The sequence below is a fragment of the Equus przewalskii genome, chromosome 2, assembly GCF_037783145.1.
Source record: "Equus przewalskii isolate Varuska chromosome 2, EquPr2, whole genome shotgun sequence".
In the NCBI taxonomy this organism is placed as follows: Eukaryota; Metazoa; Chordata; class Mammalia; order Perissodactyla; family Equidae; genus Equus; species Equus przewalskii.
Window position 1 is genome coordinate 82,898,804 of NC_091832.1, and position 18,424 is coordinate 82,917,227.

The 18,424-nt window shown below is 34.5% G+C and overlaps 1 protein-coding gene across 5 annotated transcripts in view; it reads left to right on the plus strand.

The window, feature by feature from the left end:
* The window catches only part of LRBA (LPS responsive beige-like anchor protein), a 706,265-nt gene that overhangs the window by 526,457 nt on the left and 161,384 nt on the right, over positions 1–18,424 (plus strand). For all 5 annotated transcript variants that reach the window (XM_070611607.1, XM_070611606.1, XM_070611608.1 and 2 more), the window contains exon 45: positions 17,700–17,840. In XM_070611607.1, coding sequence (XP_070467708.1) covers positions 17,700–17,840 — 141 coding nt within the window. The remainder of the gene's footprint in view (positions 1–17,699; positions 17,841–18,424) is intronic.

Below are 18,424 nucleotides of genomic sequence, written 5' to 3' on the forward strand. Positions count from 1 at the left end.
ATCAGCAGAAGGATGAAATTGGGGAAGTTTAGAATATATTTGTAGGATTGTGAGGGAAGCCCTGGTAGGTACCTTTCACTCTAACAAACATTTTACATATGCTCTCTCCTTTAATCCCCTCAGCAACACTATAAGGAATGTGTTATTATCTTTATTTTATAGATAAGGAAACTAAGATGTAATAAGGTTAAGGCACTCTTCAAGGTCACATGTTTTCCAAGTATAAAGGCTAGGATTTGATCTCAGATCTGTCCTTGTCAGTGAACTGGTAGACTTTAGGTATAACCAGAAAGAATATTTTAGATTGAATACTTGCATTTATATCCACTTCTTTCCAAAATCCAACTGTTCTTCCCTTTATCTTGGTGAAAAGGAAGAGGTTTACTGTTTTGGAGAAATTGTGCCAGAGACGTTTCTGATTTGAGAACACCAAAAACGGCAGAGGGAAGGTTGAAGGTAGGGAATGGAAAACAGGAGGATTAACTGAAAGCTTTAAGTACTGAATGATGAAGGCCCCCAGACCCCTTTTGCTGTCATGCTATCAGAGCTCTGGCAGCCAGGCTTATACCAGCCCTACCCTGTAAGACAGAAAATTGTATTACTCTTTGGATGTATTGACTGGCTCAAGAGAAAAGACCTAAAAAATACTAACATTTGGGATCCTACTTGGAGCCCACCTGATTTCACTTCAGCAAAGTCTACCAGTTTACATTGCTACTTATGTTCTCACTTCAGTCAGGTCTTTTGTGTTCATTTTTAAAAACTAAGGTACACCCAAGTGTTTGCAATCATTTAAAGGTGCATGTGAAAGATGACGAAGAATAAAGCAAATAGAAAATTGAAAGAAACCAGAAGAAACAAAGACAACGTAGGAAGCAGAAGAATCCTTAAAAACAAAATAAGAATAAATACCCTCACAGATATAAAACTATTGCGTTAATAGACGTTAAAAAGAAAATGACGCTATAGAAAGTAGAATGTAAGTGCAAATGTTTTCTAAAAGGAATATCAAAATGACATGAGAATATAGCCTGGAAAGGCAAAATTAGAGGACCAGAGTAGGGCATCTTTGGATTTAGATACACTTGTGTCAGTCTGCCTCCATTTATTAGTAAGGGACCTTTAGCAAATTACTTAATTTGGGAGGTCCTATATAGCAAACTGCTTTCCATATATTATTATTTATATGTAATATTATATAGTATTTATGTAATACTGAAGAGGATTTTTCATAGGTACACTGACCTTTTTACGCTTTAAATTAGTCCTTGTTCAATATGTGTTTAGTTTACATTATGGCCATGCAACTCTTTCCCCAGAATTTAATATTAAGTTTAGCAAAGCATGAACATACCTATATATAGTATAAATATATATATGTGTATATATATGTAGAGAGAGAGAGAGAAAGATATGTTGTGGTGCATTTAGAGGATTTGCTAAAGTTTTGCTTTTAAATTAGGAAAACAATCTGTTTTGTGTGACTATTTTAAAATTTTTACATTTATTAAGTAATAGCACTCTGTATACCAGATTTGGTTTTCTACTAGAAGTTACCTGCCAGTAGAAGTTTTTAAATGAGTCTAACAGGGGTTAACCCTACACTTAATTTAAGCAGCCTTCAATGACATTGTTTTTTAACATTAGTCAGAAAATGATAAACTGAAGTAACTGAAATGGATTGTGGTTAATATTACTGTCAGGGTGATGAATAATCCTGACGTATACCAGCAACACACTGCCAGTCAGTAATCCTTCTCAGAGTTAAGTATTTATTCCCTAATCATCCTAAATTAAGGTGGTGTGGAGTGACCATTTATTATTTATAAATGAATTGTTTTATTTACGTAGTATTACCAGTCTTATCCCATAATACTTCCTATTTCCTTAGTTTGGTGCTGGGTGTACTAACTTGGGTAAATTTAGAGTAGGGAACATATACTTACCATGAATTTACATAAAAACTGTTTTCAAAACACCTAGAAATTTTTCTTAAGTTGGATAAGTACTGGTACTATACTTCCGATTTCAGGCTGGGGTATTTTTTTCTTTTTATAGAGAGTAAATGTAGTAGGAAGACATTTTAAAAGCCTGCATACATTTGTAGCTTTCTTTATATTCTTGTATGTGTCAACTGTTCTTTCTAATATTTTCCTGTGATAACAAAACTTATTTTATTTCAATATGTAGTATGCTTTTTATAGTGGGTAATATAATAACTTATGTTTTAGTCACATGTCCACATTCCTGTCCAATTCTTTATTCTCAAAGTTTATTAGAATAAGCACATTTATTCAACATAAACGCCTACACTGTTTATATTGAATAAATGTGTTTATTCAAATAATCGATTATTAAATATTTGCTGGGCACCTTTTGTAGACATTATTCTGAGGACTGTGCCAGAAACAAAAGTGAATGAAATAGTCTCTACTTTTAAACAGTTTTATAATTGACTGTATGTTATATATGAACTGTTTGCAGAGGAATAGTTTAATCAGAAACATTTCCATGTGACTTAATTTTACACAGTCCCACTTTCAGAAAAGGAAGTGTTTATTTATTTATTTATTTGTTAAGGAAGATTGGCCCTGAGCTAACATCTGTGCCAATCTTCCTCCATTCTATATGTGGGATGCTGCCACAGCATGGCCTGGTGGAAGCCATGTGTAGGTTCGCACCTGGACCCAAACCTGTGAACCCTGGGCTGCTAAAGTGGGGCACATGAACTTAACCACTATGCCACCGGACCAGTCCCTGGAATTTTTTTTTTAATGTGAGTTCACGATTTGTAATGTAAACTAAGGTTTCAGAAATGGAAGAAGGGTAAATTCTGAAAACAAAAACGATAAGTTATCATTGCCCCAATATGAAAGCTAGAATAGACAATTAAATAATTACATTTTGTTAAATGTAGGAAGAAAAGAAAATCAATACAGTGTTACTGAGAACTATATCCTGTTAAACTATATTAACTTATTTACTTTAAAAATATAAACTTTTATCAGTTTAATAAATTGGGGAAGTTATAGATTTAGTGTGACATATCTCAGCAAATGATTTTGAAATATAGAGGAGGCGATTAAAATACGTTTGTAGCACTCAGAGTTGTTCAGATCATTTACAACCCTATTGTTTAATGCTCTTGACAAACTTGAGGTGTTCCCCTCTTTAGGGCATCTTTCTAGGATTCTTTCCTAGGCCCTGATTTGTTCAACAATTTCACTAATATTACAGATTGATCACACTGCTTTACAGTAATTAAAATACACAATTTTGAATCATTTTGGCAGAATGAAATAGTCACATGAAATATTTGAGTGAAATACAAAGAAAAATTTGAAGTCTTACATTTAGGCTCAGACATTTATAGTACAAAAAACAGGAAGAACAGAGTATGAAGATAACTCTGTTAAAAATGTAAATCACAGTGGTCTTATTTATGGGAAGGAAGATGAAGATGTGACAGTTGTTCTCAACCAATAGACTGGTCACTTGAAGGGGACTGTGGGTTTATTGCAAGAAGTCTGTGATTCACTTACACATGTATTATATATGAGAGACTATCTACCGGAAGAGTTAAAAGCTGCTGATTTACATTATTTAGTTCACTGTATGCTTATTATCCAACAGTGATTTGGCTTTTCTAAAAACAAGTGGTGTCAAACATATTATTATTATACTCTTATATTGCAGCTGCTGATGCTACTTAGTTTTTATTGAGAATGCATCATAGGTGCAAGATAAGGGTTGAGGTTCATGTTTTGCAAATGGATGTCCAGTTCTTCCAACACCATTTGTTGAAAAGATTATCTTTCTCATGAATTGTCTTGGAATCTTCATTGGAATTAAATTAACCGTGTGTGTGAGCATCTGCTTCTAGACTGTTCTGTTCAATCAATCAGTATATCTATCCTTGTTTCGATACCACACTGTCCTGGTTACTGTAACTTTATAATAAGTCATAAAATCAGCTCTTGTGAATCATCCAACTATATTGTTCTTTTTTCAAAATTGTTTTGGCAATTCTTTGCTTTTCCTGCATGAATTTGGGAATCAGCTTGTTAATTCTGCAGAGATTTTGGTTGGGATTACATTTACGTGGTAGACTACTTTGCTAAAAATGATATATTAGCAATATTGAATCTTCCAATCACAAATATGGTTTATCTTCCATTTTTTGTCTTCTTTAATCTCTCTCTAGTGTTTTGCAGCTTTTAGTATATAATTCTTATACATATTTTGTTAATTTATCCTTCAAAATTTCACATTTTTTATCATTATAAAATTTTCAGTTCCAGTTGTTCACTGCTATTATTTAGAAATACAACTGAATTTTGTATATTGACCTTGTATTTTGCAACCTTGCTAGATTCAGTTATTCATAGCCTTTTTGTAGATTTTTGGGGAATTTCTACATAAGTGAATATATCATCTCTGAATGAATGCTTGCATTATACGCTGTTGACTGGAAGTGCTGAGAGTGCCTTGTCTTTGGTCTTAGGGGAAAAGCATTTTGTCTTTCACCATGATAGTAGCTATCCATTTTTCAGAGATGCCCTTTGTTAGGTTGAGGGAGTTCCCTTCTATTCCTAGTTTGTTGAGTGTTTTCGTCGTAGTTGGATGTTGAATTTTTCTTTTTTTAAAGATTTTATTTTTTTTTCATTTTTCTCCCCAAAGCCCCCCAGTACATAGTTGTGTATTCTTCGTTGTGGGTTCTTCTAGTTGTGGCATGTGGGACGCTGCCTCAGCGTGGTCTGAGGAGAAGTGCCATGTCCGCGCCCAGGATTCGAACTAACGAAACACTGGGCCGCCTGCAGCGGAGCGCGCGAACTTAACCACTCGGCCACGGGGCCAGCCCCTGGATGTTGAATTTTATCAAATGCTTATTCTGAAGATATTCGTATGGTTTTTCTTTTTTAGTCTGTCAGTTTGGTGAATTTTATGCTGGTTGATTTTGGATTGTCTCATTCCTGGGATAAGCCATACTTGATCATGATGTATTATTCTTTTAATAAAAGGCTAGATTTGATGTGCTAATACTTTCTTAAGAATTTTTGCATTAATGTTCACAAAAGATATTGGTCTATATTATCTTTGTCTAGTTTTGGCATCAGGCTAATGCTAGCATGACAAAATGAGTTTTGAAGTTATTCCCTCTTCTTCTATTTCCTGGAAAAGATGGCGTAGGAATATTATTATTTCATCCTTAAATTTTTGGTGGAATTCATCAGTGAAACCATTTGGGCCAGGAGTTTTATTTCTGGGAAGGTTTTTTAAAACTTTGAGTTAATTTTCACTAATAGATATAGGGCTATTCATGTTATCTCTTTGTTCTTGAATGAGATTTGGTAGTCTGACTTTTTCATAGAATTTGTTTCTTTCATCTAAGTTGTCTCTTCTTTCATTCTTAATATTGGCAATTCGTTTCTTTCCTTTTTGTTTTTTCCTGGGATCAGCCTGGCTCTAGAGTTTATTTGTTTTTCTGTTGCTTTTTCTGTTTTTGTTTGCAATGATCTTTGCTTTCTTTCCTGTTTTTCTTTCTACTTGATTTGGATTTAATTTCTCTTCTTTTTTAGTATCTTAAGTGGAAGCTTTAAAGCTTTAAACTATTGATTTGAGCCTTCTTTTTCTTTCTAATATAAGCATTTAATGGTACAATTTTTTCTCAAAGCACTGATTTTGCAAGATCCAGCAAATTTTTATATATTGCGTTTTCATTTTTATCCCGTGCAAAATATTTTCTAGTTTTCCTTTTGACTTTCTCTTTGACTCATGGATTATTTAGAAGAGTGTTGTTTAATTTCCACAGATTTGAGGATTTGTCAGATGTCTCTCTCTCTTAATTTCTAATTTAATTCCATTGTGATTGGAGAACATACTTTGTGTGATGTCAGTTCTTTTAAATTAGTTGAAATTTGGCTTATTGCCCCAGAACATGGGTTATATTGGTTAATGCTCCATGTGCACTTGAAAAGAATACATATTCTTCTGTTATTAGATAAAGTGTTCTATTCATGTCAATTAGGTAAAATTAGTTGATAGTGTTGTTCATATCTTCTATATCCTTAACTGATTTTCCGTCTACTTGTTCTAATGATTACTGAGAGAGGAGTGTCGAGGTCTCCAACTATAATTTAGATTTGTCTGTATCTTTTTTCATTTCTATCAGTTTTGTTTTATGTAGTTTCAACATTTGATTTTGGGTACACATTATGAGTTGAATTGCGTCTCCCAAAAAAGATGTCTTGAAGTCCTAACCCCTGGTACATGTGTACATGAACTTATTTGTAAATAGGCCCTTTGCAAATGTAATCAAGTTAAAATGAAGTCATTAGTGTGGGCCTAAATCTAATATAACTGGCGTCCTTATAAGAAGATAAAAACACCATATTAAGACAGATATCAAAGGAGAGAATACCATGTGATGATGGAGACAGAAATTGGAGTTATATTGCCACAAGCCAAGGAACACCTAGGGCTACCAGAATGGAAGAGGCAAGGAAGGATCCTCCCCTAGAGGCTTCAAACGGAGCATGGCTCTGCCACCACCTTGGTTTTGCACTTCTAACCTCCAGAACTGTGAGGCAATGAATTTCTATTGTTTTAAGCTATACTGTTTGTGGTACTTTGTTACAGGAGCCCTAGAAAACTAATACAGTGCATACACATTTCAGATTGTTATGTTTTCTTGATAAATGAATCCATTTATTATGTAATGTCCCTCTTTATACCTGGTAATATTCCATGTTATGAAGTCTACCTTTTCTAACATTAATATAGCCACAACAGCATTACAGTCATGCCTCAATTAACGATGGGTCTATGTTCTGAGAAATACATCATTAGGCGGTTTCGTTGTTGTGTGAACATCATAGAGTGTACTTACACAAACCTAGATGGTGTGGCCTACTACACATCTAGGCTATATGGTACTAATCTTATGGGACCACTGTTGTACATGTCGTCCATCACTGACCGAAATGTCATTATGCAGCACATAAATGTATTTTGATTATTACTTGCAGTTTTTAAAAACCTATCTGTGGCTTTATATGTATAATTTCTTTTTTGTGGACAACATATAATAAAGTCTTGCTTTTATAGCCAATCTCATAATCTCTGCATTTTAATTGGGATGTTGAGACCATTTATATTTAATATAATTTTTGATATAGTCAGTTTAATTGTACCTTCTTGCTGTCTATTTCTCTCATCAGTTCTTTGTACCTAGTCTCCTTTTATCTGCCTTCTTTTAGATTAAGAGAATATTTTTGTGATTCCATTTTATCATCACTATGGCTTATGATTTATACTTCTTTTTAAAAAATTTAGTGGTTTCTTTATGGTTTGACATATACATTTTTAACTTAGGACAATCTATTTTCAAATAATACATCACTTTGTCTGTAGTTTTCAAACCTTACAGTAGTATACTCGTATTCCCTCTATTCCATCCTCTTGAGTTATTGTTCTCATAAGTTTTACTCCTAAATATGTTTTAAACTCAATGCAGTTACTATTTTTGCTTTAGACAACCGTCTTTTAAAGCAATAAAAAACATTTTTTATGTTTACCCTGAGTGTTACCATGTCTAATACTCTTTATTTCTTTGTATAGATTATATTTCAATGTGGCATCATGTTCCTTCTGTCTAAAAACTTCCTTTAGTATTTCTTGAGGTGCATTTTATTGAGGCAGTTAATTCTTTCAATTTTATTTTAATCTGAAAAAGTATTTGTTTGACTTTTTTTAAACAATATTTTCACTGGATATAGAATTCTAGATTAAGTTTTTTTTGTTCAGTACTTTAAAGATGCTTTTCTGCTGTCTTCTGGTTGGCATAGTTACTGATGAAAACTTCTTCTTTCTAGGTAATAATGTTTCCTTTTTTCTCTGGCTATCTTTAAGATTTTTTTCTTTATCTTTGGTTTTCAGCACTCTGACGATGCTCTCTCTTGTTCATTTGTTTGTTTTGTTTTCCTGCTTTGAGTTTTCAGAGTTTCTTGACTCTGTAGTTTTGCCTTGTATTAATTTTGGAAATATAATTTTGGAGATAGTTCCTTTTCTCTTTTGTCTCTCTTCTCTTTCTGTGACTCCAGTTACCCCTGTATCAGACTTTGATCTTGTCCCATAGCTCTTGATTGTTAAATCTTCTTTGTTTTTTCACTTCTTCATCTTTTTCGTTTTGGATAATTTCTGTTAACCTACTTTCAAATTTACGTATTCTTTCCTTAGCTGTGTCCATTCTGCTCATAAGCTCATCAAAAGAATTCTTCACTTCTAATATTTTTTATTTCTAGCATTTATATTTAATTCTTTTTTTATAGTTCCCAGCTCTGCTGAAATTCCCCACCTGTTTATGTAAGTTTTCCACCTTTTTCACTAGATCTTTTAGTATATCCGTTACAGTTATTTTAAATAACCTGTCTGATAGTTCTAACATCTGCATTATCTCTGAGACTGATTCTTTTGATTGCTTTGTCTCTTCACAATGGTTTATATTTTTTTCTTAGTATTTTAAGTGTCTTTTAATATTTGATTGAATGCCAGTAGAGACTTGGATGTGAATAATGTTTTATGACCAGAAATATGGGTACTTCCTCTTATGTCACACTTTATGTGGGGAGTTCAGTCAGTCTAGTCAGTAGATAAGCTCAGTTGGGTTTGTTGTTGTCGTTGTTGCCTTCAGTGTAGCACAGACTTCAAATTCCTTTATTCAAATTTGTCCTTAGGGTGGGCCCTGGGGTGCCAGAGATGTTTTCCTACTGTTCCTGTCCTCTCTCCAGCAGACCCTTTATAACTGTGCCATAGAGGAGTTTTTCTCTCTACTCTTTTGCCTTTTGCCAGAAGTGCATTGCTATTGCTTGTTACTCACTGTCAGGCTTGTGGTAGGGGTAGGGCACCTCCTCGGTTCTCCTGATCCATGCTCAGTCTCAAGCAGACCGTGTTTGATTGGTCCTCGGCAGGGAGTCTTCTCATTGTTTTTGCCTGTAACCTGTATGGTTTCCAAACTCTGTCTTGTGAGTGGCAGGTCTTAGACATGAGAGATTTTCTTGTCCCTCCTCTGAAAGTAGCAGATCTCTCCTTTGTGTCAGTGCAAAATCCTGATCCAAAGATATTTTTTTGTCCTTTCTCTTGGGTGAAAGAGACAAAAGCATTTTGCTTTTGTCCTACCCCAGAATCAGTAGATCTTTGCCTTGGTCCTGGAGGTAATAGGGTTTCCTATCCCTCTTCCAGAGGTAGATTGGTTCCACGTCTACCCTTCCCTCTTGTGTAACTGATATTTGCCTGAACCCTGGGATGAAAAAGTTTAGTACTTCTCCCCCATCAGCTTGGGAGTTTTGATTCATATAAGAGAAAGATTAGGGGAAATGGATGGTATTCACTCACAGGTGTAAGTGCCTGTCCCCAGTAACAGCAGATCATATTCTGTCTCTCAAACTTTCGTGAGTATCCAAGCTGTCTTCTTTGTTCTTAGTGGCTCCCAAAAGTTGAAGATGTGGCAAACCCTGTCAGTGTCCCGAAGGTGAGGGTCTCAGTCAGCAGTAGATCCAGGCTGGAAGCCAGACCCTCAGGCAACATCTTTTAAAGTATGCTAGTAGACCTCTTTCATTGAAGAGCTGGGAGCTGGGCATTTCTTTCTGCTTCCTCTGTGCTGAGCCCTTAGCTATCGCCTATTAAAGTATTTCTCTGTTTGCTGCAGTCCTGTGGGACCAGACTGTGAACACAAGTCTCATTGGCCACCAAAGCCAGGTATCAAGGGGTGCACACTCTGGGTGGCAGCAGCAAAAGCCAAGGGGACAGTCATATAGTCAAGCTCCTTCCAGGAGGATATTGGTGATTTGGAGAGGACTGTGGAGAGAATGTGGAGATGATGTCTGCTGGCTTCCCTCGTCTCAGGGCTAGATTGCAGTTGGTCCCTAGATGTGTTTTAAATTAGGAGCCTGACCCTCAGACTGCTGCTTTTGACATATGGACATAGTCCTCTTTCAACGTTGGCATTTCTGTTTGTTGCCTCTAAGCTGAGCTCTGAGGGGATAGAGTCCTCCTGAGAAAAAGCCCCTTTCTTTTTTTGCTGTAGTCTTTTGGGTCTCTTGAATGCAACCTTCGTTGGCCTTCAGAGCTGGATGTTTTGGGGGCCGGTCTCACAAGTGGGAGTCTTAAACGTTGGGGTGCTAAAGGTTGGCTCCAAAACCTTCACTCCTCAGAGAGAAGCTGTGAGTTGTGAGTTCCCTCTCTATAGTATGTCACTGGGTTGGGGATGGAGTTTATGGAGAGTGTGTCGCAGCCTTTCCTACCTCTTATGTTGTGGATTTTTCTCGTTTGTCCGATATGTAGGAGTCACTCAGCCAGTTTCTGGATTTCTTTCAGAGGGAATTGTTCCATGTGTAGCTGTAGATTCGGTTTGTTCATGAGAGGAAGTGAGTTCAGGAGCCTCCTGTGTCACCATCTTGGACTGGAACTCATGATTTTAATTGGTCTTAACTGTTTCTGTAAGTGGGTAGATGACTATATCTGCAAATGAATAGGTTTTATTACATCAGCATTGGGCCTCTTCAGTGTTTACCTTCTTCATAATTAAAACATTTTTTTCAGTTGGCCTTGGATTGTGAAGATTGTCTTGTGAATTCTTCCAGACATTTAGCTCAACGCTGGCAATTGTATTATCAGAATGTTTTAATCAATTTATGTGCCTTTCTCAAACTCAGATAAAAATCTGTAGTAAAAATCACTTATATGAACCATAGCTGAGTAACATAGAACTGCGAAGGTGTTGCTACTAAATCTACGAGTGTGAGCATTTGAAATAATTTAGATTCTACAGAGATGGAATACATAAAATGGAATACTTTCTTTTTCCCAAGATGTGTTTGTTAAATTGGAATAGTATAATGAGTGTGTATTTAATACCACTTGCCAGGCTGTTTTCAAGGGATTAAAAACTGCTCTGGTACTTGAAAACAGAAGTGCTTATCTGTTACATCTAAAAGCCACAGTACCGTGCCAATCAAATTTTTTTCTTAACAATATTAAATAAAATGTAGAGTGTGTGGGGCTGGCCCCGTGGCCGAGCGGTTAAGTTCACGTGCTCCGCTGCGGCGGCCCAGGGTTTCGCCGGTTCAGATCCTGGGTGCGGACATAACACCGCTCATCAGGCCACACTGAGGCAGAGTCCCACATGCCACAACTAGAACGACCCACAACTAAAAAGATACAACTATGTACCGGGGGGCTTTGAGGAGAAAAAGGGAAAAATAAAATCTTAAAAAAAAAAATGTAGAGTGTGTGAGGATAAGTGGCAAACCATTTCAGCCGTGTATAGCATATGATGAAATATCCTAAAAGCCATGGTTGAGTAAAAATGCTGATCAGGCTGTTTGTTATACTTGTCATTTAGATAAAAGAACTGCTACAACTGACACCAAATAGTTGCTGCACTCAGTGTAGCAGTGGCAGCATTGCTTAAATAGGAAAGGCTATTCGTTTATTTTCTTCTCCTGGGATGTAGGGGAAGAAGGCAAGTGGTGGAGATGCATAGAGCAAAATTCATTGGCTTCTTTAAAAACCTTTAGTAACAGAGAATTAAAGATTCTCATTTGGGTTCATGGATGTGGGTATGCCAATGTAAAAGTTGAGGAAAGTAAAGTAATAAACTTTGGTGACAATATTTATCTTTTTGGTTCACTTTTTTTTAAAAAAACTGTTTTTGCCGAGCACCATTTCAATGTCCCCACAATAAAGTATTCTTTTTTTTTCCATTTGTAAAGCATTCTGCTAAAGTGATATCCACACACGTTATATAGATAGGGATAGAAATGTAAATAGCATTTTTTCAAAAGGACATTTAATCTAAACCTCCCATGAAAGGGTTTTAATCGCTTTACTGATTCAGCACCAACATCTTCATCAGTCCACATAGTCAAATCATTCTAGGATTTCCTGGTCAATTTAGTTAGATTTAGCTCTGAATCTTGACCCTGCCACTAGCTAAGAAACCACCCATTAATAGCCATTTTACTTCTCCAAGACTCAATTGTTTTACCTGTAAATTGGGAATGCTAATAGGTTTGTGTTTTAAGTGGTTGTTGTGAATATAATGAAACAATTTGTATAAGACTCTTAGAACCTTGTCTTATATCCAATAAATAGTAACACTGTCATCAGATAGAATGGCCCCTTTAATCTACAGACCATAGTTATTTCCTGTAATCTTCCCAAACCTTCTCATTATTCTTTAAACAGGAACGACCATCTTTTATGATGTCATATTTCCTGACAGTCCATCCTCTTTCATCCTCTGAATTTGAAGGTTTTTGTTTAATCTCTTCATGAATATCAGATACCCTACACTTAATTAACAATATTCTGTCCTTTAACCTGACATCTTTATAACATATAACATTGAATTCATATAACATTGAGTTCAACCATCTGCTTATCTTTTCCAGGCTAGTTGTTAGCCCTCACTTTGCACTGACTCTCTTTCAATAACTATAGCCTATCCTACTTTCAGAAAAGAATAAAATAATGTATAATCTCTGTTGCCCATGACCTCTTAAAGGCTGTAGAACAGGCTTTATATGTAGTCATGGAATTAAGGGATGTTTCCAATTTCCTAATCATCCTAAATGAAGATGACGTTGGCCGATGGCTTTAAGCCAGTCATGAAGATCATAAGCAAGGTTTTAAAAGTAGTCATGCTGTTTTGCCTCTTTCTGAGCCCCTTTTCACTTTTGACATCTCTTCTCCACTCCTCTCTATATCCACAAAATGTATCTTTATGATACACTATTCTTTAACATTTCCAATGGCCCTATTTCTGAGTCTTATGCTCCACAATGATCTTTTTCTTTAATCCTCTCCTCATCCCCGGATGTTAAAGTTTAGTGATTTTCCAAAGAAAGCCTTCACAGAAAGATGTAAAAAACCTCTTTTGACACTTGCATTTTAAAAGAGAAGTTTTTTAACTCAAGCAAATTTCTGCTCTGTAGAATTTCCGAGATTTCTTGCCAATTCCCTACAACTTTCTTTTCTTTTTTGGTGAGCAAGATTGATCCGGAGCTAATGTCTGTGCCAGTCTTCCTCTACTTTGTATGTGGGATGCCACCACAGCATGGCTTGATGAACGAGGTATAGGTTTGTGGCTGGGATCTGAACCTACAATCCCTGGGCAGCTGAAGTAGAGCATGCAAACTTAACCACTATGCCACAAGGCCAGCCTCCCCGCCCCCTACAACTTTCTTACTCTCAGTAACTGTAATCATAGTCCAGCAGTTTGGAACTTCACTTCTGAAAGGTTGATATAAATGGAGCAGTTCATGTATAAATCTCAAAAGGAAGAAGGAATTATGGTGATGGTGATAATTACAACATTAATAGCAGCTTTGCTTATTGAGTACTCTCTTTGCGCCAGGAGTTCTTCTAAGCACTGTCCATATATTAGCCTTTTAAATCAACCTGTTAAATAAATATCATATTTGAAAAATGGAAATGTAAGAAATTTGGAAATTGTTGAAATTAGGACAAACAATTTATGATACAGCAATTTTAGATGGATAAAATGGCCCAAAGACTGAATTTTGAGTATAGGTTTGTGTCTCTTGGATTTATCTTGATTTTGAGCTGGCTTACTTGAGATACTTCTTTTCTTCATTATTACGATAGAGATGTCTAGCTCACATATTTATTGTGAGAATGCATAATAATGTTTTATAAATTGCGAGGTGTAAGATGGGGATATTAATTAGATAACTTCAGGTAACATTTCCTAAAATTTTTGAAATGAAAGAAAAAACTTAGAATGTATCAACACTTCAAACAGCCTTTTCTTTTTATAGTTAACTTTTACTAATGATTAGATGAAAGAGTCTGTTATGACCCATTGAAGGGGTCTGTAAATCCAAAACTGTTTTTCATTAAAGTAGTAGAAAATGATTGTAACTTTCTTGACATTTCATAGGCTTTTTATAGTAAAATTTGGAGGGCTTTTGGACTTTTGAAAAGTAATTTTGCTTTTTGTTATGTTCTTGAAGTAGGATAATTCAGTTTATTGGGATTGCTGTATACTATTAGGCTTCTGACAGATGATGCACGGTACTGTGTGTACCATTGGAGGATTGTGATGTTTAATTACATTCTTTCCTAATAGACTCCACTAATTTCATCAGGCTTGTTTAAGGGCTTTTTGTCTTAAATATTCTTAACAAATAACCTGTAAAATAATAATAATTATTACTAACAACTGACTGTGCCAGGCACTGAACTGGGCACTTTACATGCAGTATGTTTGTTTCTCTAATAATTAGCATAATTACTTCTCAGAGAGGCAATAAAAAGATTTTTTATTGTAATACACTTAAAAATCTGATTTTGAAATTTTGTTTTGCCTATCTTGTTCTGGAAGGTATCATTACTATTTCTCAAACAGAATATTTATCACTCTACCACAGTTGTCAACTGTGCTATTTGTGAAGATTAAAATATCCTCAGTATAGTGATTTTTTGTTATTATACATTTTTAAGAGTTTTAGTGTTCTTTCTTCTTCAATTTGTCTTTTCCTACTTTAATCCAAGTTCTTATTTCATTTTTTTAATATAATGCTTCTATAGGCCTGTTACTCTAATTTTTAAACCATTCTATTTATTTGAACCACTTTTTCATGTTGTGATTAAGGTTTTTTTATTATTTTCGTAGATTTAAAAAATCTTATATAATTCTATTTGTTAGCTTTTTGTAGTATTTAAAATTACTTTTCTATATTATAGGTCTCTCTATATTTACCTGGTTATGAACTTGAATTATACCTCTCTAATCAATATTTACTTTTTATTGATTTTTTTCAAGAAGTTATGACTATTTTAAATGACGAGTATTTTTGCTCTTCTTCCTTTAATCAATTTGCTGATTTTAAAAAATGTTGTCAAGCTTTTACAATTAAATTGTACAAAGAGCTCTCTGTAGGATGATAGTGCTAGGCATCTTCCTGAATTGCCCTCGAATTGTTGCTCTTAATATACTGTATAAGTAAGAGGAGCCATCAGCATTTACTTTTAGTTCTTTTGCAGAGATGAATAAACATCTTGAAATGCTGATTTAGACAATGTTTTAAAAATGCTATGTTGCACTTTGGTGTATGACTGACTCTTGCTTGGTTAAATGTTTTGCAGCATTATAACATAGTTGGATTCAGCTCATCTTTTAAAGCAGTTGTCAGAAAAATATGGGCCAGCATGGTAGAATGTATTAGCTCAATACATTGTCTCCATTTTATTATGAAGCTGCTGAGGAAGCTGTGATATACAGCACTGTCATTACAGATCTATTGTTAGGACGGTTCCACAGTCTTCTTTGCACTGCCATTAATTTATAGCAGTAAACAATATGTAGCCTTCCAACTGCAGCAAAGCAGAATCTTTTAATGAGGTGGATGTTATTACCACAATAAATCAGTGCTTTCGCGTAATGTATAATTCAATGTGTGTATTCCCACTGTAACTTCTCTGAGTAAGCTGATAGTGTATCATTGTCATTGCACAGCTCCACTGGTCTTTTTTTTTTTTTTTAACCTTCTTTTATTTGGGGGCTTCTTTTTTATACGCTTGCAAATAAATGTGGTATGTCTTGATAGCTGTCCTGTAGCAGGCTTCAGAAACGAACTGTAACAATAACAGCCAGAATCAATACTGTGGATTCTACCTATATGGATCTCTGCACGATGTCATTTTTTTTCAGATGCTGGTGAAATCAATCCTAATTGGTTTTAGCATTATATTCAAGAAACGTGATTCTATAACTATTGATTTTGGGGGTGTACTCATTTGGAAAGTAATAAAAATAGGAGCAGATAAAGTGGATACTTAACATGCTGCAGAACCGTACAAAAGGAGCATTGATTCTATTTTTAATTCACATAATTTGTCTTCCAATGATTTTGTTTCTTCTTTCTTTCCTTTTGCATGTCTCATTCTTTAGGGACAACAACTGAAATACGTTTAAAGGCATTCCAAATTGGTTCTGTAACGAAGATTTCTTGGAGTCAGTTCTTTTCTTAACTGGCATACATTTAGTAAATCAGATTTAATTCTTTGTGTAGAAACTAATACTTTAAAAGATGGCATTTTAAATTAGTATACTTTGATGCATATTTAGAATAGTATCAAAGATTTTTAAAAATTTGCTTATAAAGTATAAAAATGGCTTAAAATGTTGATTAGAACCAAGCTATTGAAAGAGAACAGTACCAAAGATAAACAGCAGTTTTGAAAAAACAGTTAATTATTTTAAGAAAGGTAGTCAAATGATGAATTTCAAATGTTGCTTAAAGTCGCATATTAACATGAAAAGCAATTTAAAAACTGGTTTAACATTGCTTCATTTTTGGCAGACTGTTTCTAAATATATCTATTTTTAAACCAATATTTTTATTTATTCCAGTTTAATATTTACCCCACAAATAATCAGATATTTTCTTTATCTTATTAATGAGGAGTGGCTAACTCATAGATTTTCCTTAAAGAAAGACATATCATGTCTTTTTTCCAGTGAATAGGTACTTTTATTTTACATAAGGAATAGAGATTTTCTAGAGATCAGAATTTTTTATGAGAATGGACTATTACTTAAAGCAGTTTATCTTAATGTTCTTTGAACCCTTAGACCCCGTTGAGAATCTTAAGAATAGTGTGTATATCTTCCTTAAGAAACTGTTTATGTGCATAATCACACAAAATTCTGCATACTGTTTAATGGAGTTCATGTATTTCCTGAATAACAGCAGCAGCAGCAATAATGATATCACGTAACGTTTATTAAACTCTTATCTTATGCCAAGGAATGTGCTGGGGACTTTATAGCTTATTATTTTATTAAAACTTTACCCCAGTTCTAAAAGATAATCTTAAAAATAATAGTTAACATTCAGTGAATGTTGTCAGGCATGGTTCATAGTACTCTACGTGTACTTACTCATTTTATTTTCCAGAACAACTTTCTGACTGAGTACTATTATTATCTCATTGAGCCCAGGTTCTTTACCACTTGGCTACACTGCTTTTGGGACCTCTTCTGTAATGTATTGTTTTCTGGTATAAGCTTGTAATCTATTATTCTTCTATGTTATATATCTTTTATATTTCATGCAGGCATGTTTCTATCCTCTAAATTCTGGTTTTACTCATCCTAGTAGAAATTTCTAGCTTTACATTTAATCCCTTTTTCACATAATCTGCTTCTTGCACTCCTTACTCCCCCCAATTTTGTTTCATCCTCTTCTCAGAACTTATTATAAATTAATCCTCTAACATCAAGATTCTGTTTCTGGTTGTTGCTTCTAATTAACTGAGTAGGATTTTATAGGTGCTTTCCAAAATATTAAATAGTTAATATTCACTTCATGTCATTGTCGTTATGAAAATGCTTGTTAGGGGCTAAAAACCTATATTCAAGAAAAACTAGACTTATTGAGAAATGACAGGTTTCTCCGTCCTTTTATATGTGTATGTTTAGCCTTCATTGAAAAATAAATTTGTTTTTCTGTCCACTCTCAGAATGTAACACTGTATTTTAGTTTATATAGGATATATATTTTTAAATTCACTTTCTCAGTTGCTAATAGGGTAACATTTGAAGAGAGAGAGAGAGAGAGGATGATTGCATTTATGTGTTCTTGTCTGTTTTTTTTCCTCCTCATTTGCAGCCAGTAGGAGCTCTGAATCCAAAAAGAGCAGCATTCTTTGCAGAGCGTTATGAATCATGGGAAGATGATCAAGTTCCAAAGTTCCACTATGGTACTCATTATTCAACTGCAAGTTTTGTTCTTGCATGGCTGCTAAGAATAGTAAGTTAATTTGAATAATAAACTATGAGTAAATAAATTCAATATTGTGGGGAATATTCAGTGATTAAAAATCATCAGCGTCTTTTTTGAATGCTAAAATTTTTTTTAATCATTGAGATTCCAATTATAAGTATCCCTTTATCCCATTTGGTATGTAGTGTATAACATATTACTGTAGAATTGCCTTCAAAAGGTTTCACCTGGAATTATATGAATTTTTTCCCTCAAATTTGCCATCTCAAATAGTTGGTATTTTACCAGATTCTAAACGTAAATTTGGTTATTTTCAAATGTTGTCTGTTAAAATAAGAACTAAATAAGATTTCATTAACACAGACATATATTCATATGTTCTGGAAACTTCACTTGCCACAAATGCGGTAAGATATGTTTCGAGGTTACACCAAGGGTGCCCTGTATTGATAATATATTGGTTAAACATGAAATGTTTCTGTAAAATTGAAAGGTGATTCATCTACTAGAAAGTAATTTCGTTGGGAAAGCATTAGCAGCACATCATTAATTAAAGCTTGTTAGAAAGGTACAGGCAGACATAAATCCTAGAAGTAATTTATAGTGCTTAG